This window comes from Gavia stellata, chromosome 9, assembly GCF_030936135.1.
Source record: "Gavia stellata isolate bGavSte3 chromosome 9, bGavSte3.hap2, whole genome shotgun sequence".
In the NCBI taxonomy this organism is placed as follows: domain Eukaryota; kingdom Metazoa; phylum Chordata; class Aves; order Gaviiformes; family Gaviidae; genus Gavia; species Gavia stellata.
This window is the reverse complement of record NC_082602.1, coordinates 13,502,760-13,529,773: the sequence shown is the minus strand read 5'-3', so window position 1 is coordinate 13,529,773 and position 27,014 is coordinate 13,502,760. Positions and strand designations below refer to the sequence as shown.

General features: G+C 40.2%; 1 protein-coding gene across 1 annotated transcript; it reads left to right on the top strand.

Moving 5' to 3' along the window:
- On the top strand, window positions 1-26,653 carry ANXA11 (annexin A11). Its single transcript, XM_059821032.1, has 15 exons — window positions 1-34; window positions 12,472-12,532; window positions 13,718-13,830; window positions 15,210-15,587; window positions 16,113-16,200; window positions 16,924-17,018; window positions 17,462-17,575; window positions 18,694-18,784; window positions 18,907-18,986; window positions 19,108-19,164; window positions 19,997-20,090; window positions 20,401-20,496; window positions 23,096-23,154; window positions 23,746-23,868; window positions 25,906-26,653. The coding sequence occupies exons 2-15, from the start codon at window positions 12,481-12,483 to the stop codon at window positions 25,963-25,965; spliced, it is 1,500 nt and encodes a 499-aa protein (XP_059677015.1). The 5' UTR covers window positions 1-34; window positions 12,472-12,480; the 3' UTR covers window positions 25,966-26,653.
- Window positions 26,654-27,014: the final 361 nt, after the last annotated feature.

The following is a 27,014-nucleotide window of genomic DNA, read 5'->3' as shown; positions in this document are numbered from 1 at the left end:
GGGCGGCGGCCGCAGCGGCTCCCGAGGACCCGCGGTAGGAGCGACCCCCGCGGCGGGGCGGGAGAGGGGGCGAGGGGCGAGTGCTACCGTGTGCCGTAGGGCGGGGGCGAGCGGCCCGCGCGGGGCTGCGGGCCGGGCCGGTGTCCGCGGGGTGACGGGGAACCTGCCTCCGCCTGGACGGGGCGGCCGGAGCCGTGGCGCCTTCGGGGTGACCGCCAGCGGCCCGGAGTGACAGACGTGGGCCCGGGGGCTCGGGGTGACGCCGGCTCGGAGCTGGCGTAGGGGGAGGTTCGTAGAAAGCTGCGCTTGTTTCCTAGGCAAATGGGGTGGTTTCAGAGGAAAACACGTCTTTTGCTCTTGTAGTTGCGGTTCGGTACTTTGCCTGTAGCCTCAGTTTATCTTGAGCTTTTAGTTTTGATCTGTATGGTTAACAGGAGAAGGAAGCCCAAGATGGTAGTCTGCCGGAGCCGTTACACAACGCCTTTTTTTAACCAAACGTCCCTTTTCACAAACCGCTTGTAACGCGCTTTACTTTTTCTTATGCTGCGTGTACATAAAGTGCCTTAAAACCGAAACTGTTTGAACTCTTGCTGTACCTCAGCCACGTGAAAGACAGAAACAGCATAAACGTGTCAGCATTCAGAAAAGGGAGAGCTCCTCCCTGTCCCCATCCTGTCTCTGGGGAGCAGGGGCTGGGCAGTGGGGAGTATCTTCTTGGGATATTTTTTCCTTGTTCATCAGATTAACGGTAGTAGTTCCTGGAAGTCTCTTCCTGATAACAAGGAGCAGCCGAGGGAAAAGCTGTCTGAAGGGAGCTGCAGAAGCGTGGAAAGCAGCTCAGCCAAAAATGGGGACCGATGCATTGGGCCAGGAAAGGCTGAGGTGAAGGTGTGGAGAGAAAACGGCCTGACCAGAGGGAAAAAGAAAAGTGCTGGTGCAACGTGTTGTGATGGAGGAGCTGATCAGTAGGGTTTTATGCATGTAAAAGCCTGGATGCTGTAGGAGGTGGGGGGCTCGTTCCCTGACACCCCCCAGCACTGGAGCTCTACTGGAGCACGCAGGGTCACGTCAGAACTGGTACAAAACCAGTGCTAGTCTATGGCTGCTATAAAGCTTGGGTGCACGAATGCTTTCCCCACAGCTTGGCTATTTCTATCATTTCCTGGGTCTAGAGCTGCTGTAAGAGTCATGTGGACCACTCTCCTCCCACTGGTGCAGCAGATAACTTGTACTGGCATTGCTTCCAGTTTTGCTCGTGGCCCAGCCCAGCCACATTTCTGCTGAATTTTTTCTTCCTTAAAGTGCCTCTGGAGCTACTCTTGTGATTTCTTCCCCCGCTTCCCCCAAAGCACCGTATATAATATGGTATACCGTATATTATACAGATTCAGCAAGATTTTGAAGGGCCTAATGATTTTATGTCTATGTCAACAATGATATTTATGTACCTTTTTCTTGCCAGACCTCAGTATGAGGTTAGGAGCCAAAACATCTCTGTGAATCTAGACTTAAAATTTCTAGAGTAGTCATCACCTTCATTCATATGCTACGTCACTTCTCTAGCTTGTGCTCTATAGACCCCAGAAGTTTTGAATCGTCAGACTGGAAATTCTGTGAAATGTCAAAAGTCACTAACAGAATGAAACCACAGGGGGATGGAGATATTTCATGGAGGTATTTATGTAGTCGATACTAGTATATTAAAGAAAAAAACGTTGTAAAGACTGTAGCGTTAGATGACAGCTTAAAATACATAATCTGATCTACTACAAAACGTCAAGCCAAGAAGTCTGGCTGGTTTGAAGGCTACAGGAGATGCTGTTTCCTAGACCTCTAGCAAGCTTTAGAAGATGGAGCATCCAGGGGTCTGTTCAATAACATTGCATTAATCACAGCTAAGATAAAGCCTATTTTAGTTCTGTGATAGCTATCTAGGAATAAAAAAAGGAAGCTATAATTAAAGCAGAGATGTAATGAAAAAGACCAGGTGATTTAATGGTGGCTACAGAAATAGCAGGGCTTTTGAACAAATTGAAAATTTAATTTTTTTTAGCCAAGGCTCTGTGTAGTCATCCGTAGAAACTTCTCTGTCACCTTCAAATTGCAGTTAGAGGCTTGCCTTGAATTAAGTATACAACTGAGTAACAGCACCAATGTAATTTCTTTTGTTTGTTTTTATGTCTGCTACCTTGAAACATATGTTTCTTATTGGATATATTTTTAAATTGTATTATTTAAACTGTTGGAAATAAGGACAGAGACTTGTCAGCTGTATGTAGACTTCTGTTTTGGGTTGCTTTTGAAGAAGGTAGCAGAAGTCATCTTTTTTTTTTTTTAAAAAAAAAGAAAAGACTGTATGTTTACGCTCCTGTGAGCAGCAACTTTCACCAATTTGAAACTCGAGTTGTTCTTATGCTCTGAAGCTGAGGTGGTCCCTTTGCTATTGCTGTTGTCAGTTTATTTGAAAGCAGGTGTGTTTGATGTAAATGCTGAATTTCCTTCAGGCAGTTCCCCAAGCTGGGAAAGAATGTAATACAGTGCCGCAAGTGGCAGATAAATAAGTTAAAAGCCAACAGTAATATTTACAGTGTACTTCTATTGCTCCAGATTTGTTCCAGATTTTATTAGAGCTCACTATAAAAATCTTGATAGGAAGTTAGATCCTGGCTGGGGCAAGCCTGGAGTCAGTTATGGGTCAGCGGAGACCTGCTGGTGTCCTTCTAAGAGATAATTTTATTATGTGCCTGTGATGACCAGGCAGCCAATCCTATGCTTATGCCTATCCTAAGCCTATGCTTAGCAGCTGGGTTTTTGTGCCTATGTGTGAAATTGTATCCATATTACACAGCTGTCATAGATGCTGATTATGGACCAGTACTAATAATTAGATTGTAGGAACTTAGACTGAATAGGCTTCATGTGGTTTTTTTTAAAAACAAACACAACCTCACACAGTCCTGCTACCTGACTGTTCCCTGTACAGTGCAGAGCCTCACTGTGCTGTCCGGTCAGTAGCAATATTCTTTTGTAAGAGATACAAAGAAATGCAAAGAAGTCCTTCCCAGACAGGGCTTCCTTTTTTTCTTTTTTTTTTTTTTTTTTTAACGCTACAAAGCGTGGGTGGGTTTTATTTGGAGGGCATTGGGAAAGTGTCACTGCTCAGCTGTTGTCTTGAGGAAGTACTGGAAGTACCGTTTCCTTTGTTCTTTGGAGACGTTAATTTCATCATTAGGAGAGGTGGGCCTCTGATTCAGGCTTTTGGATCCCAGCTTCTGGCAGGCTTAAGAACTGTCAACCAAATGAATCCCATATTAAAGATCCAAGTGAGTTTTAAATCTTTGCAAAGCCTCTGTTGATGGTAAATGTTACTATAGCCATTCACTCAATATGCATGTTGAAGCGATACTCATTGTGATTAATTTAGGCATCTAATCCACATTCCCAAATACCTCACTGGGTTAAAAAAGCATGTTAGATGTCTAACTTTGGCCTAGCAAGTTGCTGTAAATTAGGTGCTGAAGTTGCCCAAAGCAGGCAGTGTGAATATCCCTTTTATTTTTGCTAGAGAGAACAACTTTAAGTTTGGAAGATTCCATCATTCTGTAAATATTGCACCTATCTATAGTCCAAATAACTGGTTATTGGCTGCCCTTGACACTGTTTTGAAAATACTCAGTTTTCCATTAGCTGGGAGAATAAAGGCATCTTACAAATGTTAGGATTTAGGGGGAAAAATACTGCTTTTTCAGTAATAAGCTTTAAGGACTAAAGTTTGCTGATCCCACATGCAGACTAGATTTGAAGGCAGTAGTCTTGCTTTCTTTTAACTTTGCTTGTTTATGTTTGTTGTGAAATACCTGGAGCTCTGGTTGGCTACACTAAATTGGTTCTTTCTTCGGTAAGTCCATTCCTGTAAAGAATTAATTGATCAGCTGAAAATGAGTATTTCATTATAGTCAGGAATGAACGAAGGGTGTCCATTTGCTCATTGATGAGTAATAATCTTCCTAGTGTTGCTGGATGGCTGTGTGTGTAAGCCCTTCAGTGTCTAGAAAGCCTGAAAGCTGTCACCTGTAAGAAAAAGTTGATGTATTTGCACACTCGTATTTACCTCTTTTTCAGCTGGGGAGTCCCAAGGCTGACAGCCTGGTGCAGAGCATATAGGTTTTGTGCGCAGCATAGGGTCCATCCGTACAGCTTTTAACCAAGGTCCCAGTCGCACAAGTGTGCCTTTCTTTGGGGAGTTGCCACTTGAACAGCTTGCTGTTATTTGGCTCCTTCTGCAGTCGGAACAATGTAAACGTAGGAAGTACCGGCAGAGGACCAAATGGAAAACTTTTGTCTGCCTTTTGTTCCTGTTGCCTCGCAGGGCTGGGGAACGCTGGAGCCCTGGAGCAGGGACACTCCCTGGCTCTGTGCTTCAGGCTCGGGCGCAGCAACTAACTACAAATCGGTGGTGTGAAATGAACAATTAGGTATTTTTCTAGTAACTGTTTTAGAGTACTGAATGTTACACCATTGCTTTAGTTCTGTAGGATTTCCCACACAGAGTGTACTTTGTGAAATGGAGTAATTTGTATTTACCTATTCTGATTTGCACTGCTGATGTAAAAATTTGTTCTTGCATGGTAGAACTTAAAATAGATGAGTATAAATCCCTGAGGCATTAGTCAGTTGAGAACATAGTTCAGACTATTTATATCATGACTGTTTTCTGCAACAAATTATTTTATATGACAAGTTACCAGTTTGAAAGAGAACAATGTCATTCTATTATTTCTTCAAACATGTCATAAACCTATTTTGGTATTATTTCTTGCTTGTTGTGCTGCTAGCAAAGTGTCTTACATGTTTTGACTGTCCGTATTGTGAATATTCCAAAGAGAACATTGCAAGAGTATGCTACGAAAGGAAACACTTGGATCAGGGCAGAGTAGGAAGCCAAAGTGAAGTTGGCCTCCTGGAATTAACTCACGTTTTTGATGCACGTGGATCTCAAGAGTCCATGCAGCTCAGTTAAGTTCTTTGGGTTTTGTTGCCTTGAGTGTATATGTAGGGACTGATACGTAAACCCAAATGGGTCCCAGAAAAGTCATAGATGCTGAGTGAAGCTGTATGCTGGGGGAATAAATGCTTAGCTACATAAGCAGGATCTTCACGACGATGGAATGCTGCCACTGAGTGGTAACGTTATACTATCTTTTTCTCTCTCCCCTGTTGTCTGCTGTTTGTACCCCTAAGACAAAGGTCCATAAAGCCAAGCACAGAAGTACGTTTCTTTCTCTTCAGCCACTTGCCATCTCAGTGGTTCAGTGCTGATGAATGGCGTTACATTGCCGTCTCTGGCAGACCCAGTTCTGCTGGCAGCTAGAACGTGTGATTGGCCTGCTTGCCCTTTCAAATTTTGACACTCTGTGAAGGATGTGGGTCTTGAGTTGTCGGGGAGATGTGCCAGTGAGAGGAGAGTACGCTCAAGCTGGGATGAGCCTGTCTAATGAAGGAGACAAGGGAGCTAGTTATTGGAGCTTCTGGTTCCTGTTTGCTCCTGTGGCGCGGCAGATGCTAGTTATTGTTACTAGGTGTTGAAAGAACTTTGTCATGAAGTGGCTGAGTTGCTTGTTGCATCAGAATGATCCTTTGAAGGTTTCTGAGGTGTTAGTTGAATGTGGTGTCATTTTTGTTTTGTTTTGTTTTCTCACTAGCCAATAAAAGCGAGCAATAAAAGGTACCAGTTGTAGGTCAGAGTGATCCATCTAGGAAATTTCTTGTGGACTAGATGATCTCAGAGGTCCCTTCTAACCTAAGTTATTCTATGAAATGCAGAGTTTGTACTGGTGCAGGTACCATCAAAGCAGTTGTTTCACTGTCTTGGAGAACCTTATTTTGGTCATACGTTGTCATGCATTTCTCTGTTGCATGGAGTGTTTCTAACACTGTTCAAATTACTCTTCAAGTAGTGTTTAACAGTATAAAATATTTGAAGTGGGCTAATCTTATATGTAATTTAAATTATGAGCAGTGGTTTTAAAACTTAACTTCTCATTGCTAGTGATCTGAGAATTGCAGTGCAAATATTTGCACTTTTGTCTAGCATCCATGATACAATCACCTCGTGTTAGCATCTCCTGCAGTGGTAAGGCTGTAACGTCATGGTTTATGCTTCTGTCACTGAAAATTATCAGTTACATGAATATTCTTATTTAAAATTTTTACAGCTTGGTTGTGGCTTGTGGGTCTGTTTTCCCATTCAGCTGTTGGACATAGCATCTCTCTTCTGCTCCACCTTCTTTTGACTAAAGCTTGTCAGTGCTGCCTTTCTGATGCTTTACCCCCTGCTTTTATCCTAGCAGCTCAAAAAATGCTAGATTATCTTCCAATAAAGTATTTCTGTGATGATGATGATGCATAATTAGAAGGATCATCAAAACTGGCAGTGCTTCTGACTCATAATACTAGCAAGCAGTTCAAATGGATAGTTTTAAAAAGCCCCCTTATTTGAATTTGTTTCTGTTTCATCATCTATTCAGAGCTGTGGGTTGGGTTTTTTTTAAGGAAACATTTTTTTTCTAGGAAATGGACAATGTGTTAGTGCTCTTTAAATATACATTTTTGAATGAAGATCAGTAAAGGTTCCTAAAGGCCAACTATGAGTGATACGTTCTGTGTAAAAGAGGTTTCCTGAGTTTTGGCTGGCCTGAACTCAGCTACATTAAGCCCTGTTGGAAGGGGAACCCATTCTACTAAATTAGTTGTTTCATAGGGAAAGCAACGCTAGACAGGGAGTCACATACACAGAAGACTTCATGGAAAAGCAAATTGCAGGGCTTTTGATCTGTCAGGATGAAGACTATTACACCAGGTACAGGAGAGAACAACTTCTATGCTGCAGTGCATAAGTCAAAGATAAATCTTGCTCATGCTGGTAAAACAGCAGTTAGCTAGCGTGATGCTGAGTGTGGCTTGTCCTCGTCTTGCAAAAGCACAGTGGTGGATGCCTCAGTTCACCTCTGATGAAAATCCACAGCATATTGTAAGGTGGTAAGTTCTGTTCTGCTGGTTTCATAATCAGGCATCAATCTCAGAGCAGGTTCTGTAATTTATAGCTTTAGGCAGCCTTTTGTACTACATCCTGGTAATTAACCTGGAGGAGGAGTAAAGGCCAAGGGTTTAACTTTACTTGGTGCTCCCTGGGAAACGGGCGTAATTAAACAAATTATTTTTAACAAATATAGGTCATGGTCTTTTCATCCTTTTTTGCCCGCAAATTGTTGGACCTTGGCGTAGCTGGAGCTTGAACAGCAGCCACTAAATAAATTCCAGGAATGGGCATGAATGCAGTTGCTGAGCTTGTGTCTATTGCACCTTGAAACAGATTTCTGGCAGCCTTAAAATGTTATTCTTTACTTCTGCCATCATTGTGTAATTTGTATTTTTGTTGTAAATTCCTCCGGCTGTAGTCCTTTTCTGCCATGGGAGGAAGTGGCAGAGGAGTATGCCTGTGGCTTAGAGGAGTGTATTTTCAAGATTTGCACTGAAAGTATACCACAGATTTAATCTCTTATGAACAAGTCTGTTCCCTATTAGCTTTGCTAAAGCAGCAGGAAAATGCTCAAGAGTCTGAGTGCTTCATGGCTTGCAATGTGAAACAAGATAGCGATGTCCACTGTGGGAGTAAAACCTCAGACCTTTATTTAGAGTTTTGAGGTGGACCTCCAGGATGAACACTGGGAACGGGGAGAAGACCTTAACAGTATTTGTTCTGTATTTTCGTTAAGGCACTCCCTCTTTCCGTGTGTGGTTTGGCTGTTTGGATTTTTTTTCCTCCTGTAATGCAGTACGTCTTTTATGGCTGAGCAAACACAGACCTTGCTGCTCCTCTGTCTTCCCACACAGTGTTTGTATAGCAGGGTGGCCTTCAGCATCTTCTGTTCCCTGGCCTACATTGCCACTTTGTTGTCAGCAGGCAAGTGCTGCTCATCACTAACACTTTTAGTAAGATGTTGGGGATGTAGCAGAAGAAATTTGGGAAGATGGGCTTAGAAGATGAAATGGAGACAAGGTTGTGGGAATGGTTGGGAAAGTTAACTTTGAGGGGTAGATATTTGCTGAGTTAGAGAAACGGCCAACAGAGCCTCAATGAAGTGTGGAAAAGGTGGTGATCAGGGACGTTTCTGAACATAAGAAGTCAGTGTGTTTGTGGATCTAGTTTTCCTGGAATCAAACCAGTGTGGGAAAATTTCCCCTTGGAAGAGTCCTGGGTAAATGCAGTGTTTGAAAGAAGCAAGTGGAACATTTTTATATACATATTAACATTTTTTTTCAGATTGTTAATGAAGTTAGCCGTTATTTCTCAACCTCAGCTTTAATTGCTGAAAGGCTCTTTTAATATTTTTTCAATTTGAAATGGACATTCTACATGGGATTAAAAGCAAGCAAACAATCCTGCTAAGAAGAACAACGCCTATCCCATTGCTCCCCACCCTCTACCTTTTTGCCTTAAATCCCAAGCCTTTTTGCCTTAAATTTGTACCTAAAGCTTTATTGAAAAGGCATCTTATAATTTTTTTTTGAGTGTCCTGTCATTATTGTATTTATATGCGAAGCTTAAAATAAATAAATAAGTAAATAAATAAGGCTGCACATGAAAGAAGAAAAAATCATTTTAATGCTGTAATAATTTGTATATCAAAAATATACATATTGACTAATAAGCCTGGTTCTGCACCTGGGTCACAGCCCCATGCAGTGCTACAGGCTTGGGGACGAGTGGCTGGAAATCTGCCCCGCAGAAAAGGACCTGGGGGTGCTGGTTGACAGCCGGTGGAATATGAGCCAGCAGTGTGCCCAGGTGGCCAAGAAGGCCAACGGCATCCTGGCCTGTATCAGAAATGGTGTGGCCAGCAGGAGCAGGGAGGTGATCGTGCCCCTGTACTCGGCGCTGGTGAGGCCGCACCTCGAATCCTGTGTTCAGTTTTGGGCCCCTCACTACAAGAAGGACATTGAGGTGCTGGAGGGTGTCCAGAGAAGGGCGACGAAGCTGGTGAGGGGTCTGGAGCACAAGTCTTCTGAGGAGCGGCTGAGGGAACTGGGGTTGTTCAGTCTGGAGAAGAGGAGGCTGAGGGGAGACCTCATCGCTCTCTGCAACTACCTGAAAGGGGGTTGCAGAGAGGTGGGTGTTCGTCTCTTCTCCCAAGTGACGAGTGACAGGACAAGAGGAAACGGCCTCAAGTTGCGCCAGGGAAGGTTCAGACTGGATATTAGGAAAAAGTTCTTTACTGAGAGAGTGGTGAGACACTGGAACAGACTGCCCAGGGAGGTGGTGGAGTCACCATCACTGGAGGTGTTCAAAAAAACATGTAGACTTGGCACTTCACGACATGGTTTATTGGGCGTGGTGGTTGGGTTGGTGGTTGGACTTGATGATCTTAAAGGTCTTTTCCAACCTTAATGATTCTCTGTTTATGCATGCTAAGAATCTGGGGGTTTTTGTTTGTTTCTTGAGTGACTTGAGTAACAATTATTCTTTTTTAATTTAGAACCATGGCTACGTTTTATTACATTAAGCCAGTCACTGATGTAGTGGTGCTCTGAAGAAGTGCCAGGCTGCCTTTTCCTGACTCTTTTTTTTTTTCATTTTTATTTTTGCTGGCCTCGCTCCCCTCCCATGCACCTGTACCTGCCCGGGGCAGCAGCAGAGCAGAGCAGTGAGGGCAGTGCAGGCAGCGGGCTTTGTGCCTCCCCTGCCTACGCCATCCCAGCGTGTGGCTGGGGCCTGGCAGCTCCCTCCAGCAATCAAGCACGCCTGTGTGCAGGCTGTTAGGAGCATGGCGAAGTGCCAGGAGGGAGGAAGCTGCCTGTTCTTTTTCCAGAATACACGTTTTGCTTTCAGCTCTAATCAGAAATGTTGATTTTTTGCTTTTTGGCCTCATGAGCTTAGGGTCTTAACAGTCATGTATGGGTAACAGCAGGCATTGCTTCCAGCAGCTATGATTCCCTTGGGATAGCAATATCTTGCAAGTGCTCTTTCGATGGGTTTTATAACCTGAATTTGCATCTACTTTCTTAAAATGTTCAGCTTTATCAGGTTCTGTAAAGTTTCAGTGAACTGCGGTGGCATTTTGAAGATGTTCAAGCTGGAACAGTGTCTCTCTAGAGCATTGAAAAAGACCCCACGCAGCTGCTGCCATACCTTTTTGCTCTGTATTTAGCATCAGTGAATATTCAAAAGTAAGAATCTATTATTTTGCTGAACTGCAGGAATGACCGTGAGAGGCCTTTTCCCAAGATTTAGCTTCTAGCATTAAAAAGGGACACAGATAGGAACCACATCTTAATGTAGGATATGCATTGGGCACGCCTGGAAAAATGAACTTTATCTCCCTGACAACTGCTGTGTGTGGAGTTTGTGCTCCCTTGTGGATATTGCACAGTAATTGAATGCTGGATTTGGTGCTGCAGGTCTTATGCACTGTGTTTGCATATGAAATGAAAAATTACATAGAGTTTAGTCGTGTAGAGAAGTGCTTGTATAATCAAAAGGTTGTTGTCTTTTCAGCTGTAGCAGCCTTGATATTTAAATATTCCAAAACTCCGAGATAGCACTGCAGTGAAAGATCTCATTGGAAACCAAGTCTGAAGGAAATGTGGGAAAAACATTTACCATGTTATGGAGAGCATCTTATAAGCATCTGATATGATGTAAAAATATCTGTGAGCCTTTACTGTTCAGATATAATCTGGTTATGAACGGTGTCATGTGAGCTAGTCTATAGTCTGTTCTTACAATTGAATTTGTAGAATTGGGCCATGATGACTGTGGGTGACTTTGACTTCCCCAGACCTTTCTTGATGTTTAAATCTAGCCATTTGTGATTGACAGTTTACTGATTTAAAGCCTGATTCTGTAAAATGTCAGCAAGTTTCCCAGCTGTGTGTCCTGCTTGGTTTCCTCATGTGTGCAGCTGGGTGAATTATTAACTCTGTTAAAACCATCGGAAGAGGAAAAGGGGTTAATGGTTATACCCCTGGCTGACCCCACCTTGCCCTTCTCTTTGTAGGGGGGATGGAGAATAAACAAATGGCACAAATGGAAGGGCAGTACTTAAATTTGCATGCACAAAAATTATTTTTTTCCAGTTAAAGGCATCCCTTATAGATTCACTGACAAACAGGCTTTTTCTGATGCTGAGAAACTGCGTTCACTTATTTGTTGAGTCTCGTAGACACTTTACACACTGGAGTAGAGGTAAGGTGGGGTTATAACTTTTAGTCTACTCTGGTCATTGTAATTTCTGCTCTATTTCCCTCTATTTAAATCTAAATGAGTACATGCAGCATGAAGTCTAAACAGTTTTTAAATAAATTGAAGATTTCCTAATTGTATTTTCCTTAAAAAAAAAAAAAGTATTTTTCCATTCTGCTGTTGCTATGCAAAAGAGCCATGCAAACCAGAAAGGGAAGTTAACATGATTATGCAAAACCAAAACAGTATCACAAAAACAGCACCCCCCACCCCAAACCAAACCCAAAACAAAACTCCACAGCTGAAATCCAAAACACAGCAAAACAAGCCAGATGCAAAAGGCAGTGATTTAGGGGAAAGAAAGGAAAGGGATACTGTTTGCACAGCAGTTTAAAAATAGCCTGGGAATTGTCACTAAAAATAACCTTGAAAAAGTTAAAACTGATGTGGATGTTTTCTTCATCTGGAACAAGCTCCTTGAGTTACTTTTACCATTCTTCCTGATAGTTGTTCTGTTTAAAATAAGGCTTTCTGTATTCTGGAAAATCATTTTTGTTTTGACCTTCATTTAGTTGTCCTTCCTTTTTGACCTCCACTTCTGTTTTGGACAGGTAATGACTGTGCACTTCTGTGCTGACAGAGGCACTGTCAACTTTGAGAGATCCAATTTGTTCTACTGGGCTTATCCTTTCAGTAACCCCTTCATCTTTTATGGCAATGCTCTAAGCATGAAGTGTATCCCTTCCGCTTCTTACTCTGACTTTGCACTTTTGCAGACATTTGCATTTAAATGCCTTCTAACACTTCTCAAACAATTACTCACTTGAAGACGTGGTGGCTTGTTTGTCGGATGATTTTCTACTCTTGATTAAGATGACTGCTCTGTATCGGTTGCAAACTTACGGAGACTTTAATAGCGTAATAAAGTAAGCATTTTTAAGTAATACATTCTTAACTGCCTAATAGGCAAAGTGAGCAGTAAGTAGTAACTGAAACAAATAAGAAAAATAGTCTGAGGAGTGACTCTACAACTGCTTAGATATCTGAACATGTTTATTGGTCCAGCAAAAGGAAATGGGAAGAGGTTTCCCAGGGAAAAGCCTGTGCGACTTGTGCAGTTTATGTCTAAATTTTGGTAACTGGCTACTGCAGGCATGTTGCCTGTTCATTTTATGTGGTGTAACTAGTGAAGCATTACAGAAAATAACTGTATCACACATACTTTTCAGATCTTCGCAATGAGTTACCCTGGCTATCCCCCAGCGGGTGGATACCCACCGGCAGCCCCAGGTAAGTTATTTAGGTGAAGTAAATATTAAATGGCAGTGGTGGTCCTCTCTGGAGTGGAAAGGTGGTGTGGACGAAGAACAAGACTGTGGAGGGTTTTCTCTACTCACTGAAGCTTTCTTAGCTTTCTTGTTAAGTCCTAGTTTATCTTGGCTGGGGATTCTGATCTATATAATACGGGTGCTGCCATGTGCTCATATAAGGTCCATTTTCATTCATCTCAAATGAAGCACACAGCACTAGGAGATGGTCATAATTTGTCCAAAATCAGTAAATGTCAACAGTATCCTGTCAGTACTGAGTCTTGAAGGCAGCTGGTGAGAAAAATGAGTACGGGGAGAAATCAGTCACACAATTTAAAACCATATCCCTCAAAAAACTAGGGCTTTAATTATGACATTATCCCTAATTCACTGTTCTTAGGCAGAGGTTGTATATGGAAAGGAGAGGGCTGTTAAAAAGGATATAAATTACATATTTCATCAGCTTTATATTACTATAACTACTGCTTGGTGTCAGGGTGAACTTTACAGTTGTCGGTAATGAACCTTACAGTTGTTAGTGTTGTTGGTAGAAGGAAAGGCCTGGAGTCATATGGGTATGGTGAAATGCGGAGTTAGGCAAGCTAACTCAGGAAGGGGAAGCAGTGTACAGTGAGAAGCTAAACTAGCATGGGAGCATAAATCCTATTTCTCAGGAGAATGTTCTGGCTTAGTTAGACTGCTATGCAGACAAGATTGTACTGCTGTGTGCAGCCAAGTTTTGTGACTTGGGTGGCTGTGAATGTACTGTGTCATGCTCTGTAGACATCTCTTAAATTAGCAGCCTAAAAGGAATTAATAGTATCTTCCTACTGGAATACCCAGACAGCTTTGTAGTTTAAGAGAAACTACTCTCTAGTCAAACTACGGTGTTTACAGTATTAACTCTTGAGTGTTAACCTTCAAGTATGTTTAGAGTTGTTTTAAATGAGAACTTACAGGTTCAGTGATAACTAATGTGGTTAGAAATATCCAGTGAGGCTTCTCTTTATATCATAATTGCACTGCTACCCTGCACCTCTTCAGCTGATTTTCCTTCTCCCAAACTGCTAGTGTTGAATAGTCATTACATTAGAAATGTAAGTAGTAAGAAATAAATTTAAAAAGGTGTAGTTTCTTGTTTCAGTACAGCTGTGTTTGATTTCAGGTAGCAGTCCTTGGGGTGGTGCTGCCTATCCACCTTCAAATCCACCTCCAATTGGTCTAGAAAACGTGGCTGGCTATGCAAATCAGTTCAATCCCAACTACATGGCAGGAATGGTGAGTTTGCTTTCATTTAATGTGTTTTACTGTGACTTCCTTAAGTGCAAAGATGTATTTCTGGCATTGCCACTGAGAAGTTTATCACTTGAGTTCTGTGCCTTTATGTCTAGTCTGTTTAGGTGTTGAGCTTTCAATATCATCTATTGAAGAAAATGGTTACTGCAAGCTATTTCTTATTTTAGGAAAGCAGACCACTAGTTAAATGTTGATTTAAGAGCCTAACTTAAGAGTCATGGGCATAAAAGTAATATAACTTGGCTTTTGCTGTGCAGAGGAATAGGGGAACAGACTATTAACACTGAGTATCCACTGTTAATATATTCACATTGGCAAACACATTCCAGATTTTGCCTATTACCTGCATTTTGGCCAGTCTGAATAAGGAACAAGGCTGTGCAACTTGAGGTATCAATGACTTATACCTGAAAAGCATATGGGATCAGCTGTCTCTCATAAGCACTGATGTTTAACAGATGGCAGTAAAAACTTTTTACATTGATTGAAGAAAATGCAGACGTTTCCAACTTGACTTTTTTTTTTTGCATGGAGTAGAAGAGAGTGACGCTTCTGACAACTTAGTCTTCAGAAATCTGTTATGCTGCATAATGAATGCACAATTTTTAGGAAGACATTTGCATTATAGATGCCTTTCTGAGGCAATGATTAAATGAAGTGATTTGGCAGCCAGCAGTCAAAACGAGCAACAAACTATCTAGGGTGCACATTGCAATATCCACGGCAACTAGCTTCTTAGAGCACTGCAATCATCAAATGTCAGTTCTGGTTCCTCTGCAGAAGAGGGTCCGAGTGTGTCACATGGGAAGATGATACTGCATGTGGAGTGGAGTATCTTTGTGGCAGTTTCTGTAGATGTCTTTCCAAATGTAGTCCAGGCACTCTTGCTAGTTGTAAACTACTGATGCATCTAGTGCATCATAAAACACCCAGAGGTTGCTCATAGTAAATCCCTGCACTCAGATGATGCTGTGGTCATGTAAGGGAGCCATGGACAGAGAAGGGATAAGCATAGTTTTGTGTTGCTGGGATTAATTGGCATAAGTTTTTAGAATACGAGATGTGTGGCTCTTGGCACTTTTCTGTATGAGTGGTGTGTAATGCTGGATGCAGTGGCATGTATGTGTCTGTTAGTTCTGCTTCTTGATGTGTGGCAGCTGATGTAAAGCAAGAGTCAACTGAATACAGGTTTTTTTCTGTCTTGCTTGCTAGTAAGGCATGATTACGGCAAGGTTCCTTTGTGGATGCAGAACTACCTGTCTGTGTTGGTGGGGAGGGAGGTTGTGTGGTATTAAGCACGTACTTGAAAATCAACCGTTTGTACACCTTCCCATCTCTTGCTTTATTGGCTGTCATTGCAGGCATCCAACCTGGCAGGGACCTTTGGAGGGACAAACGTACCACAAGGCGTATATCCTTCAACACCTGGGGGTTATCCCCCAGTCCCTCCAGGTGGCTTTGGGCAGCCTCCATCAGTTCAACAGCCCTCTTATGGAGGGTATCCTCCACCTGGAGGAAATCCACCATCAGGAATGCCAGCTTACCCAGGATACCCAGGTGGCACTGTGCCAGGCCAGCCCACACCACCGCCTGGCCAGCAGCCTATGAGCTATCCAGGACAACCACCAGCAACTTACCCAGGGCAGCAGCCCATGCCAAATTATCCACCAGGCCCAGCTGTGAATCCTTCTATGCCCTCTTACCCAGGAACTACAGGGCCTACCGTCTTTCCTGTAACAGTAAGAGCATTCAGTGCTTTTGTTTTGAGATGTGAGCATGTATATGTTTCTCTACATTTTCTTTGTGTATGTAAGGGTAAACCCTAAAATTGAAAAGGAAGTCATGAAAAGAAGTTTGACTAAAGGCAGAGATGGATCCTTTCCAAATGCAAGCAATATAGGCTCATATGACTTGAAACAAATGCTCTTTTAGCACATTATCCAAGAAGAAAGATTTTACGTGAATTCAAATTTAATGAAATTTGCCTTTCCTAACTTAACAAAGTATTGCAGTTGTATATACAGTTTCATCAAACCTTAATTCATTGGACAGCAGATTTAATATCAGTGAACCTTGTTGACCTTGCATTTTCTTATAATTTGCGTATAGAAATGAACAAATTGTTTAAGGTGGGGGTGTTTCGAGTTTTCTCTCTTACTTTTCTAACAAAACCAAAATTGGTAACAGTCATCTTTCCTAAGTAGGGAAACGCAGTCTTTTACTGATAAACACTAATATGCAACTCAACTTTGTCTGATTTTTAGCATGGAAACCGAGGCACGATCGCCGATGCACCGGGATTTGACCCTCTGAAGGATGCAGAAGTCTTAAGGAAGGCCATGAAGGGATTCGGTGAGCAGTCTGTGGATTTACATTTCAGTTAAAAGTAGAATTGCAGCTTTGATTCAGCACCGATCTTTCTCCATTGTTATGTGTGTACTGAGTGGGCTAGTTCACATGTGGTTGTCCTTGGTTATCAGAAGAATTATTGGAAGTTCATGTAGGCATAAACAACATCGTGAGTTTGGTGGTTGGTTTTGCGGGTTTTTTTGTATTCCTGCTGTGTTTGTGATGGGGAGTAGAGCTTGAAGTTCTGTGGTCGTACACAAGAGGAGATACTATAGAACTCTCTCTACAATTTCCTGAAAAGGGGTTGTGGTGAGGTGGGTGTCGGTCTCTTCTCCCAAGTGACAAGGGATAGGACAAGAGGAAACGGCCTCAAGTTGTGCCAGGGGAGGTTTAGGCTGGATATTAGGAAAAATTTCTTTACTGAGAGTGGTGGAGCACTGGAACAGGCTGCCCAGGGAGGTCGTGGAGTCTCCATCACTGGAGGTGTTAAAAAAAAAAAACGTGTAGATGTGGCACTGTGGGACATGGTTTAGTGGGCATGGTGGTGTTGGGTTAATGGTTGAACTTGGTGATCTTATAGGTCTTTTCCAGCCTTAATGATTCTGTGAATTAAAGGCATGCATATCCTTTGGTGGGGTTTAGAAGAGATAGGATCAAATGGAAACAGAAAGCTGAGTCCTCATGTGACGTGCATGCTCATTCTGTGGTGTCTGTGTGCTTGTACAGGAACTGATGAGCAGGCTATTATCGATTGTCTTGGAAGTCGTTCAAACAAGCAACGGCAGCAAATCATCCTGTCCTTCAAAACAGCTTATGGAAAGGTAAATACATCATGAGAACAGAAGGAAGAAATAAGAGCCTACATTCCTTCAGTGGAAGTCAGAAGACTTAGTGTTTGAAAAAAAAGATTGGAAGTTGCTTAAAGGGAAGATGGCTCACAAGTCATAGCCTGTTTAGGGTTCTGCTTTTACGCAATCTTGACTTTTTCATGCAGTGTTTCAGATGAAACATACAAAGCAGTTTCTCTGCTAAATGGTTACTTTGACTCTTTGGTCTGTGCAATCTATTTAATTGGACCTTAATTACCTAGATGTACATGTTACATTATGCAGGTTTTAATGTTGTTAAGTGGAATAGCTTTACTTTGAAGATATATTACTGATGCTTACACATAAAGAATTCTAATTAAACTCCACAGTTTTGGCGCTTACGTTTGTCAGTTTTGGTCTTTACGCATTTTTTCCTTGTTTTTACTTCTCATTAGGATTTGATCAAGGATCTCAAGTCTGAGCTATCAGGTAACTTTGAGAGGACAATCTTAGCAATGATGAAGACACCTGTCATGTTTGATGCTTATGAAATCAAGGAAGCTATAAAGGTTTGTGTAGGAGATATAAATTTATAAGATAGAGGAAATATTTGAGCTGCTAAAATTTTTGGTAGTCATTTAAAAGTTTGAACTTACATTCCCTCCTCTCTGTCCAGATGTTCAACCCACTGTTTGACTGATCTGTACCCTGTTTCTTGGAGGTATATGATAGTAAAATTGAAATGTTATTCCCGTAGGTTAAAGGTAAAGACTATTTAACAGGTTTGTGTTGTAACAAAAATATATTAATGAATAAATACACACAAAAAGGCAGAAACTGAGTTCTAACAGTCTCTGCAGTTAATTATTACACAGTCTTGAGTAAGCCGCTAAGGCTGCTCTGTTCTAAGCCAGCTACTGCATGAGGCGCCTATGTTTCTGGGTTTTTGCTTTGAGCCATGATGGAACTGATGATAAAACTGCTCAACTTAGAGTTTTCAGTGACTTTACACTCAGTGCTCAAGAATAGTTCAGAAAAATAGGTTCATAAAAATTTTTGGCAGGGTGTACCTTCTTTTTATTTTTTTCCCCATCTAGCCCATGCTGAACCTTTCCTGAAATAATATAGAAGTATTGTGTACTTCCTCTTTTAAAGCAATCAGACTATGTTATAAACATCTAGGTTTTTAAAATAAAAACAGGTCAAACATTTGTATGTCAGACAATGTTTAAATGAAGGTGTAGTATTTCCATTACTGAGTCAGTACATACGTGTTCTTTGGCCTCAATGTTGAAGTAGCTAGGAGGATGAAGTAATATTAGCTGTACTGTAATTGCAACTGCCATCTATTATTTAGTGGAAGTTAAAATATTGGAATTAACACATTCATCTTTAATGGTAGAAAAAAATTGATTCTTAAAATGCTTAAAATCTGGTGCAAAGATGACATTTTAAAGTGAAATTTTGTTTTCATTATTATTTTAATTATTTGTTCAGTATCTTTAATACATATCTGTCTTGGAAACGTGTTATAAGTAGCATTTAAACTACTTGCTTTGACTTCTATAACAAGATTATATTCTGAATTGTATTTTGTTGTATAATTTTATTATATTTCTTTTATACTAGGTTGTAGAAGTAGGATGAGAATCTGAAGAGTGTGTTTTCTCCTTATGCTTTGTTTTAGGGCGTTGGCACAGATGAAAATTGTCTCATTGAAATCTTAGCTTCTCGCAGTAATGAGCATATTCAGGAACTCAACAGGGTCTATAAAGCAGGTTAGATTTGTTACAGTTACATCAAAATTTTTTCCCTTTTCTTCCTTAACCACTGACTGACAATATGAATTCCGGAAATGAGTAGGGTTGTATGATCATTCATGACGATGTCTCTTTTCCAGAATTTAAGAAAACTCTGGAGGAAGCAATAAAAAGTGACACATCTGGACACTTTCAGAGGCTTTTAATTTCACTTTCTCAGGTACTTGCATGCCAGGATTTTGGAGTCTGGGTTTTGTGTGTGTGTGTTTAGCAGTTTTTTTGTGTTTTTTTTAAAAAAAAAAGCCCACCAGTAACACTTTCGTATTTTCAAATTCTTTCAGGGAAACAGAGATGAAAGTACAACTGTTGACATGTCTCTTGTCCAAAAAGATGTGCAGGTCAGTAGAAATTCTTCATCATTTCTTAGTCAGCTCAATACACTGAAATTTGACTGTGTGGTTTCTGCTGTGACTTCTCCTGACGTAGTGCTTATGCTTCAGTGGATGGAAGTGTTATGCAAAGCCCTGGCAAAGCGTTAGAGCCATGTAGGTCCATTGCAGAGATGAAGCTCTTGGAAATAGTGTCCATAGCGTTTTTTAATCTCTCATTCTGTCAGCTCTCTGGTTTTTCCAGGTGTTGGGTGACTCCATTGCGCTGCTTATTAAGGGAATGGTCCAAAGAGATTTGAGGTGATATGTGTGTGGATTAAATTTTAATCTATTCAACACCTACATTAGCCTTTGCCTGTTATTTAAGGAACTCTGGATTTTTGCAGCAAATAAGGCAGCTGGAACTAGTAACTCTTGCCCTGTTACTTTTTTGTGTGTTCCATTTCACCAAATAGCAAAGAGAAAACCCTGGCTCATTTCAGCACACTGCTGTCATATAAATAGTAATGTAATTAGCTTTCTACATAATATGCCTTAGCCAAAAGATGAGAGCATACCTAGAGGCATAGAAAAAAAGCTAGACGTAAGCCCTGTTAGGAAGAACAGTTTTCAGGTACTTTTCAAACAATTTTTCCCCCCTTTAGTAATCTGGAGCTCTTGTGTTTGAGCAGTTATGCATCAGTAAGCTAGGAAGACTGCAAGCATGTTGTTTTCCAGCAGTACATAGACTGAGAAATAAGTATAAAAGGAGAAGAGGCTGTAAGGAAGCAGATCTGTAACTCAGCTTTTCAGCCTGACTGCTTTTCTGAGTAATGAAGTGTGAATTTCCTTCTGTGTTTAGGAGCTATATGCAGCTGGAGAGAATCGTCTGGGAACTGATGAATCCAAATTCAATGCCATTCTATGCGCAAGAAGCAGGGCCCACCTCAGAGCAGGTAATGGTGTCCTCTACATAAACAGTAACCTGATTTTTTTGCATGTAATGATAAAAATGTACAACACTGCTCTGTGCCTGAATTTCCTTCATCTGTAAAATTAGTGTAATGAAGCTGGAAGGAGCATGGTGACATGTAAATGGAACAATATGGTTGGTAAGATAGTATTAGTCTTTGAGACATTAAAACTTGTGTAAGTATACTGTAGTATCAAGTTGAGAAGTGCGATTGAAATGAAGCCATCCAGCATGCACCAGTGACACCTCTTTTTGTGAGGTTAACTCCTGAAATCTTTCTCTTCCATTAACAGTCTTCAGCGAGTACCAGAGGATGTGTAACCGAGACATTGAAAAAAGCATATGTCGTGAAATGTCTGGAGACCTGGAAAAGGGCATGCTGGCAGTAGGTAAGTGTTGTCTTAGCAAGTTTGTTCATGGTATTCCACTGCAACTGGCTGAGATGGTGGCATCTGTGACTCCAGCTAAGGACGTTCTTAGGAATAATGCCAGTTTTCTGCTTTTTATGTTGACCTTTCTGTGAAGTCACTTGTGGTTAGTAAAGCAGTGCACTTAATTCACCTCAAAATGACAGATGAAGCTTTTGCTTCAGGCAGCTGCAGAATTTAAATTTTGCATGTTAAAGTAGGGAGAGAATTATTAACTGTAGTTGTCATTGTTTTAAGAAGTGATGAGAACTTGTACCAACCGCTGAGTCAGTGAGAATGGAATATTTAGGACAGCTTTGGAAATCAAGCGAAAAATGGGCATTAACCCTCTAATTAGTTACCTCTACCTCTTTTTAGTAGAAAGGAAACTTAAATTTGATTGCAAAGGGGTTATTTTTTCCACATTTCCTGTGGTTACAGTTTTGTTAAATCTTTCTTTTTAAGTGCCTCCAGTACTTCTGAAGAGTAAAGACTCTTACCTCAAGTCTACTATTGTCCCTTGGGAGGTAGTCATTAGTTTCCATGAGGTTGGGACAAGGCCTCAAGTTGTTGTGCAGTAGTTTTATTTGGAATGTTTTATTCTAGGTAAAATTGTGGACTTCTTTTTCTCTCTTGTCTTTTTGTCTCTCGTCTCTTAGACAAAATTGCTCCTTTACATCTCCATTTCTTTTTCTGTTTATTACTGTGAATTCACTGTGTTATCTAGAGCTGCTGCTTTAAAAGTGTTGTTCTTTGGTTTTGAATATGGTAGTGACTAGAAAAGTGATGTAACAAAAAAAACCTCCTACCAAAATAAATAGGAAAAATGTACTTTCCATCACTTGGAAACAAGCTGGGAGAGGACATTTGGCTTAACCGCAACAGATTTTTTTTTTCATGGAAGTTTCTAACAAAATCTTGCTAAATGGGAATCAATTTTAAAAGCCTCATTTTTTTTCACTCCTGTCTTATGCATATGTGAACTGTGTAACTATTGTTCTCACTCTACTTGGCCAAACTGTCACTATAGTGGCCTTTTAATGACCCAGACTGGGTCCAGCTCTGTTGGTGTGATACATTCGCAGACTTTTTCCAGGATTCAGAATTTGTCACCTCAAAAAGTATTGTTAGAAAACCAAACTTAGGGAAAAGAACTATTTCCCAGTATTTGTAGAAAAAGATCGCCTTGGTAGAGAAACTGTACTGTCAGAGTTTGGAAGTCCTTTGACTTCATGGAGCTTTGCAGTCACTTGACAGGTCTCCATGTAGATACAGATTCAGAATTGGGACTGTAGCTTGCAAACAAGTCAGTAGCCTTTTGGGCAAGAATTGTCTTTAATATTCACTGAATAACTCCTTTATTGAATAGATTTTGTGTTGGTTTTTTTATTTATATGTATATATATATATATACACACATATATATCTATATCAGTCAATGATGTTAGCATCATTTGTTCTGTGAACCTTATTTTCAGAAAAAAGGTTTTCTAACTGAAAATATTTAATTTTGCTTTCTTTAAAGCTTTCTGGATTGTACAACTGGTAACTTACAATAACATCTTCAAACATCTTAAAGTGCAAGTGTGCCGTTTTAGCTAAATACAGTGATAAAGAAACATGCATTTCATTTGTCATTTGTTTTTGAATTATTATATGTATCATTGACAATTGTGTGTGGTGAACTGCTATCTCTCATCTACATTTTCCTATTCAGAAAATCAGTTTTTCCTATATAGAATGTGTGTTGCTGTGAAATACCTATTTAGGTTTACACCTTTTGTTCTGTATTGATTTTACGTGATTGCTTTTGATACATTTTTGTGCTATAAAATATGTCAGGTATGGTTTGTTTTCTGTGTAGTTTGCCACAGATTGCATGATTATTTACCTATAACCAACATAGGATCAATATATAGATTCTAATTCTGATGGGCGATGGAGGATTCTTTCGTTATCCTGATCAGCATGACGAATTTGATTTAAATTTTGCTCTTTCAGATTTCTAATTAACTGTGCTAATTAAATATAAAATCCAGTCATTACTAAATAAGCATGGCAAGAATTTTCAGGAGTCCTGGTGAACTTTGTGACTAAAAAAAAGTGTAACTAACTTTAAAATAAGGGTGAGGTTTCTGTCATAGGTGGCTCCCCAACTTGTGTTAGGGCAGGACTTGAATTTGTCATACCTTGCAGATGCATGGCCTAAAAATTCTTAAATTAGGAAAAAACGAGGAGCACCACTAACTATGTGTTCCTTCAAGCCTTCTGCCATCTCCTTATCCCCTCTTTTCCCTTCACAAGCAAGAATCTGGGCATTAGACTTCAAAGATTCATTATGGCTGCCTCACGCTAGGTGGTTTCTAGTGACGGAAAAGTTTGCTTTGAGCCATGAAGTGTAGTAGGTTCTTTAACTTTATTGCAGCTACTGTTTGGATTAAAAATAATTTCAGTGACTTAACTGAAGGAGTGGACGACGCTGCATTGTATCAAGTGTATGTTTATGTAAAATTAAAGCATGTGACTATCTAGGGTAAGCTCAAAAAATGACTGATTTCTGTAATACTGTTTCTTGTTGCAGTTAAGTGCCTCAAGAACACGCCGGCTTTTTTTGCAGAGAGATTACAGAAAGCTATGAAGGTAGGTGCCTGTGACAAGATTCATAAACTTAGAGTGTGGTTTGTTTTTTTTTTTTTAAATGCTTGTAACAGCTTATTGGAATGAATTGTTCAGCTGAAGGCATTACATTTTTCAGTGGGCAGATGAATAACAAGATGCAGTCATTATTATGAAAGGCTGGAAAAATCTAGCTAATTTGATCCACTTAACAGAGATGCATACAACCATACCTTCTTCACTTGGTAAAACACCAATGTGCTTAAGACTCATTGAAATTGATAACTTTTAAGTAGGGAGGTCTACCTGAAATAAATACATAGGCCATTAAACTCACCAAACTTCCCTGACCCCTGTCCCTCTGACAACCCCCTACCTTCTTTTTTTCCTAACTGTTCTTGTGCAGAGAAATGACTGTTAGTGTCCTACCAGTAAATTTATTAAAGCATGATAGGCCAAATTCTGTTTAAGCTTATTGAAGTCAATTTGGTTATGCTAGTAAATGGCCGTTTGTGGGGTGATGATTTATTTTATTTTATTTTTCTTACTAGTGCTGTATCATCCAGCATTTCCACACGTTATTAATACACTATATTGTCGTTTTTTTTGTTTCAGGGAGCGGGAACGAAAGACAGAACTCTGATTCGAATCATGGTATCACGCAGCGAGGTTGACCTGCTGGACATACGTGCAGAATACAAGCGGATGTATGGCAGATCCCTCTACACAGATATCACTGTAAGACTTAAAGATTTTATCTCCCCTGCCGTGACATCGTTTCTGCTAGTAGAACATGGATCCTTACGCTGAATAGCTATTAACTGCACTGAGTGTAGCTGGCTGTGTTTGGTTTGCTGCATTTGTCAGGAAAGTGGAGGCTGAAGTGGCAGAGAACAGACAGCACTTGCTTTTGCATGGGAGCTAGATTAGCTAGAGAAGGCAAGGAAGCCAACAGACAAGGAAGGAAAGGGAAATTGGTCCAGAGGGTTTTCAGAGACCTGGTTTTAAGTCTGGTCTCTGTCCCAATCTCTGTGTATGGTCTTGTAGAAACCACGTAGTCCTCCAACTGAGTAACGATGGTGCTCTACCTCACGTGTGTCTTGAAAGAGTGTAAAGCTCCTAATATGCTTTTAAAAGATTGCCCCCTCTTTCTCTCGAAAATACAAGATTTTGGAAATAGGCTGAAGTTCAGATTCTTTAGCAATTGATCCACCCTACTACTGCTTAACAGCTGTAGCAACGTTCAAGAGGGTGCCTGCCTGGCCAATGGGGAGGGTAATAAGAGCTGGAGGAGAGTGAGTGGTGCCACTTCCATTTACCTGGTAATGAAGGTGCCAGTGTGTTAAGCCCCTATTTATTCCTTCTGCTGTTGACATGGAGGGGCTGCAACTTGGTGGTGTTTGGAAGGAATCCTGCAAAGATAGGAGAGGGTAGCGTGCACCAAAAAGTCTTGATGTGAGTCTTCTGCCCGTAACTATATGGTCTTTCTGCCCACACGTCACAGAGGATCACCTAGCAGAAGCTTTTTCTAAGTATGTAACTCTGGAGTGAAGATGTGCTTCTACTATAGCAGTTACATGCCCTGTAACCACCATTGTGTGAGTAAAAAACAGTGAGACATTGGTGGAAAAGCTGTATGTGTCTCTTTTTTTTTTTTTAACTTCTCTTTTGATCTGGCATTAAAATAATTTTACCGTTCAGAAACAGGAACAGGCCATACCCATTTAATGGGATGAACTTACTCAAAACTTGGTTTCAGTAAATATGGCGCATGCATGTGCACAGTTACGTGTATGTAAACTCTACTTATTTCTGTAAAAGTAGAGCCAAAAACATCCTTGGAAAGGAGGGTCTTAATTCTTCTCTTTTTTGTAAGTGGACAGCAGTTCTTTCCTTTCAGTGCATATATAAACAGGAATGTTTTATATTTTGCGGATTGTGCTTTACACATGCAGAGGATTTGTCCTGATCTTTGACATGTCTCTTTGTCACTATTGTAATAACTTTGATCTGGACAAAACAGTTTTCAATCATACCTGAAGAGGAAGGGTGAGATAAATGCACTAGCTGAAACTGTACTGTGAAAAGGATTGGCAAGCCTCATCAACCAAAACTAGTTAATGAGCAGCACCCAGAGAACAGCGTTTACTCATAAGAGCACTGGGCAAAACTCGGCTAGCAGGGCCTTTTGTGATAAATTGCATGTTTGTGTGTGCATCCATACTGACATTCACTGCCCACAACATGAAAGAGATGTTCTCTAATTGTGGAAAAAAAACACGTAGATCTTTTGATATCAGGGCATTGTTTTTAATGTTTGAATATAATAAAGAGTAAACTTTCACTTGCTGCCCCTGGAAAAATATCCACATCGACTTCAAGGAAAAGGACTTCTGTATTAATTTTTCCATAATTTCATACCTTTTGCTGGAAGACAGCTTTTCAGTGAGATTTTTTTATTGAACTATTTCTAGGTAAGTAGTTGAACCTGTACACCAAATTAAATTTGCTAAAGAAATGTGTTTTCTATGGACACTTTTGGTTCCAGTTACGGAAGGAGCAGACTTTACTGTGTACTTGTATTAGAGTGATTTCTAATTAGCAGGCTTTTAAAATTTTTTTCTTTTTTCTTATTTTTTTTTTTTTAAAGGCTTTTTTTCAGCCCTGGCTTCATATCTTTTGGTCATTAATGTCGTGTTTAGGATGCTTACACTTCTTTTTCCTCTATTTCAAAGCATAAGTCTTCAACTTTTCTTTTTCTGGGTTTCTTTCCAGGGTGATACTTCAGGAGACTACCGGAAAATCCTACTTAAGTTGTGTGGTGGAAATGACTAAATGGAGAATTGAGTTTTTCTTAAAAAAAGCTGCTATTTTCATGTTTTTGCTTTAATATAACTTTTTTTCTCCAAAAGTAAATATGTAATGACCTATTTCTCCTAAAGCGATTACATTTTAAAAGATAATATTGCGTATATCTTCTCTTCAATTCAAAAATAGTAGGTAATGCCAAAAAATACAAATATCAAGCTCATGTGCCATCTGCTCAGGATTCTGTATAGTACTCTCAGCAATCCATGAATGACAGGTCATTATTTCTTTTCTGCTTATATTATGCTGAAATAGTATGTTTGGTTTATGGAATGAAAATCACAGTTGTATGATTTAAGGTTTTATTTCATATAAACATTACATGCCATTTTAATGCAAGTTTTATATATATTGTATGCAGAATTGGTTTTCATGCTAGCCTACTCCCTGATATGTGGAGATAACAGCCTTGAGTTTTTGTGTCTAGTTAAGACTGATTTAAAGAAGTTTTGTCAAGTTCTGTTTTCTTTCCTTGACTGTTTTTAAGGAAGGTATGTTCCATACTTTGTTCTCGCTAGGGCAACTGTCACAAGGTAGTAGTAATGTTGACAGTAGTAAAGATTCTATGGTTAATGTTTTAAGGTTTTGGATTGTGCCTTAAATATATGTATGTAAAAAGAGATTATGACATTAAAGCTGTCTATCTTCTAACTCTTTGCAGACCATGCTTTTTGGTGTTCATGTTGATTTACATGTGAGTGATGACTCGGTTTATGTAACTTAGTTTTTCCATAGAAGTTCTCTGCTTGAATCCATAGAATTATTCAGAAGAGTTTGGGCCTTGTGTGCTGTTGATGAGCAATTGTCTGTACATGATATGTGTAATCTGTAGTTAATGCTCACTATTTTCATTTTGCCTGTTGTAATTTCTCTGACTCTTGGAACTCTGAATTTTTATTCTCTGCTGGCATGGATGACATCTCTTCAACTTGTAATTCTCAAAACAGAAACATGTAAGGAAAAAAAAAGTACAAGGCAGGGAAGAGGTTTGGAGCTAGGTCAGTGAAAATAGACTT

What these genes read in the sequence shown, in the direction of transcription:
- ANXA11 (XM_059821032.1), top strand. Translation starts at nt 12,481, where the DNA reads ATGAGTTACCCTGGCTATCCCCCAGCGGGTGGATACCCACCGGCAGCC. An exon ending in CAACAGGGTCTATAAAGCAG is followed by an intron (nt 18,785 to 18,906) that starts GTTAGATTTGTT and finishes TCTCTTTTCCAG; the next exon opens with AATTTAAGAAAACTCTGGAG. An exon ending in CCCTCTACACAGATATCACT is followed by an intron (nt 23,869 to 25,905) that starts GTAAGACTTAAA and finishes GTTTCTTTCCAG; the next exon opens with GGTGATACTTCAGGAGACTA.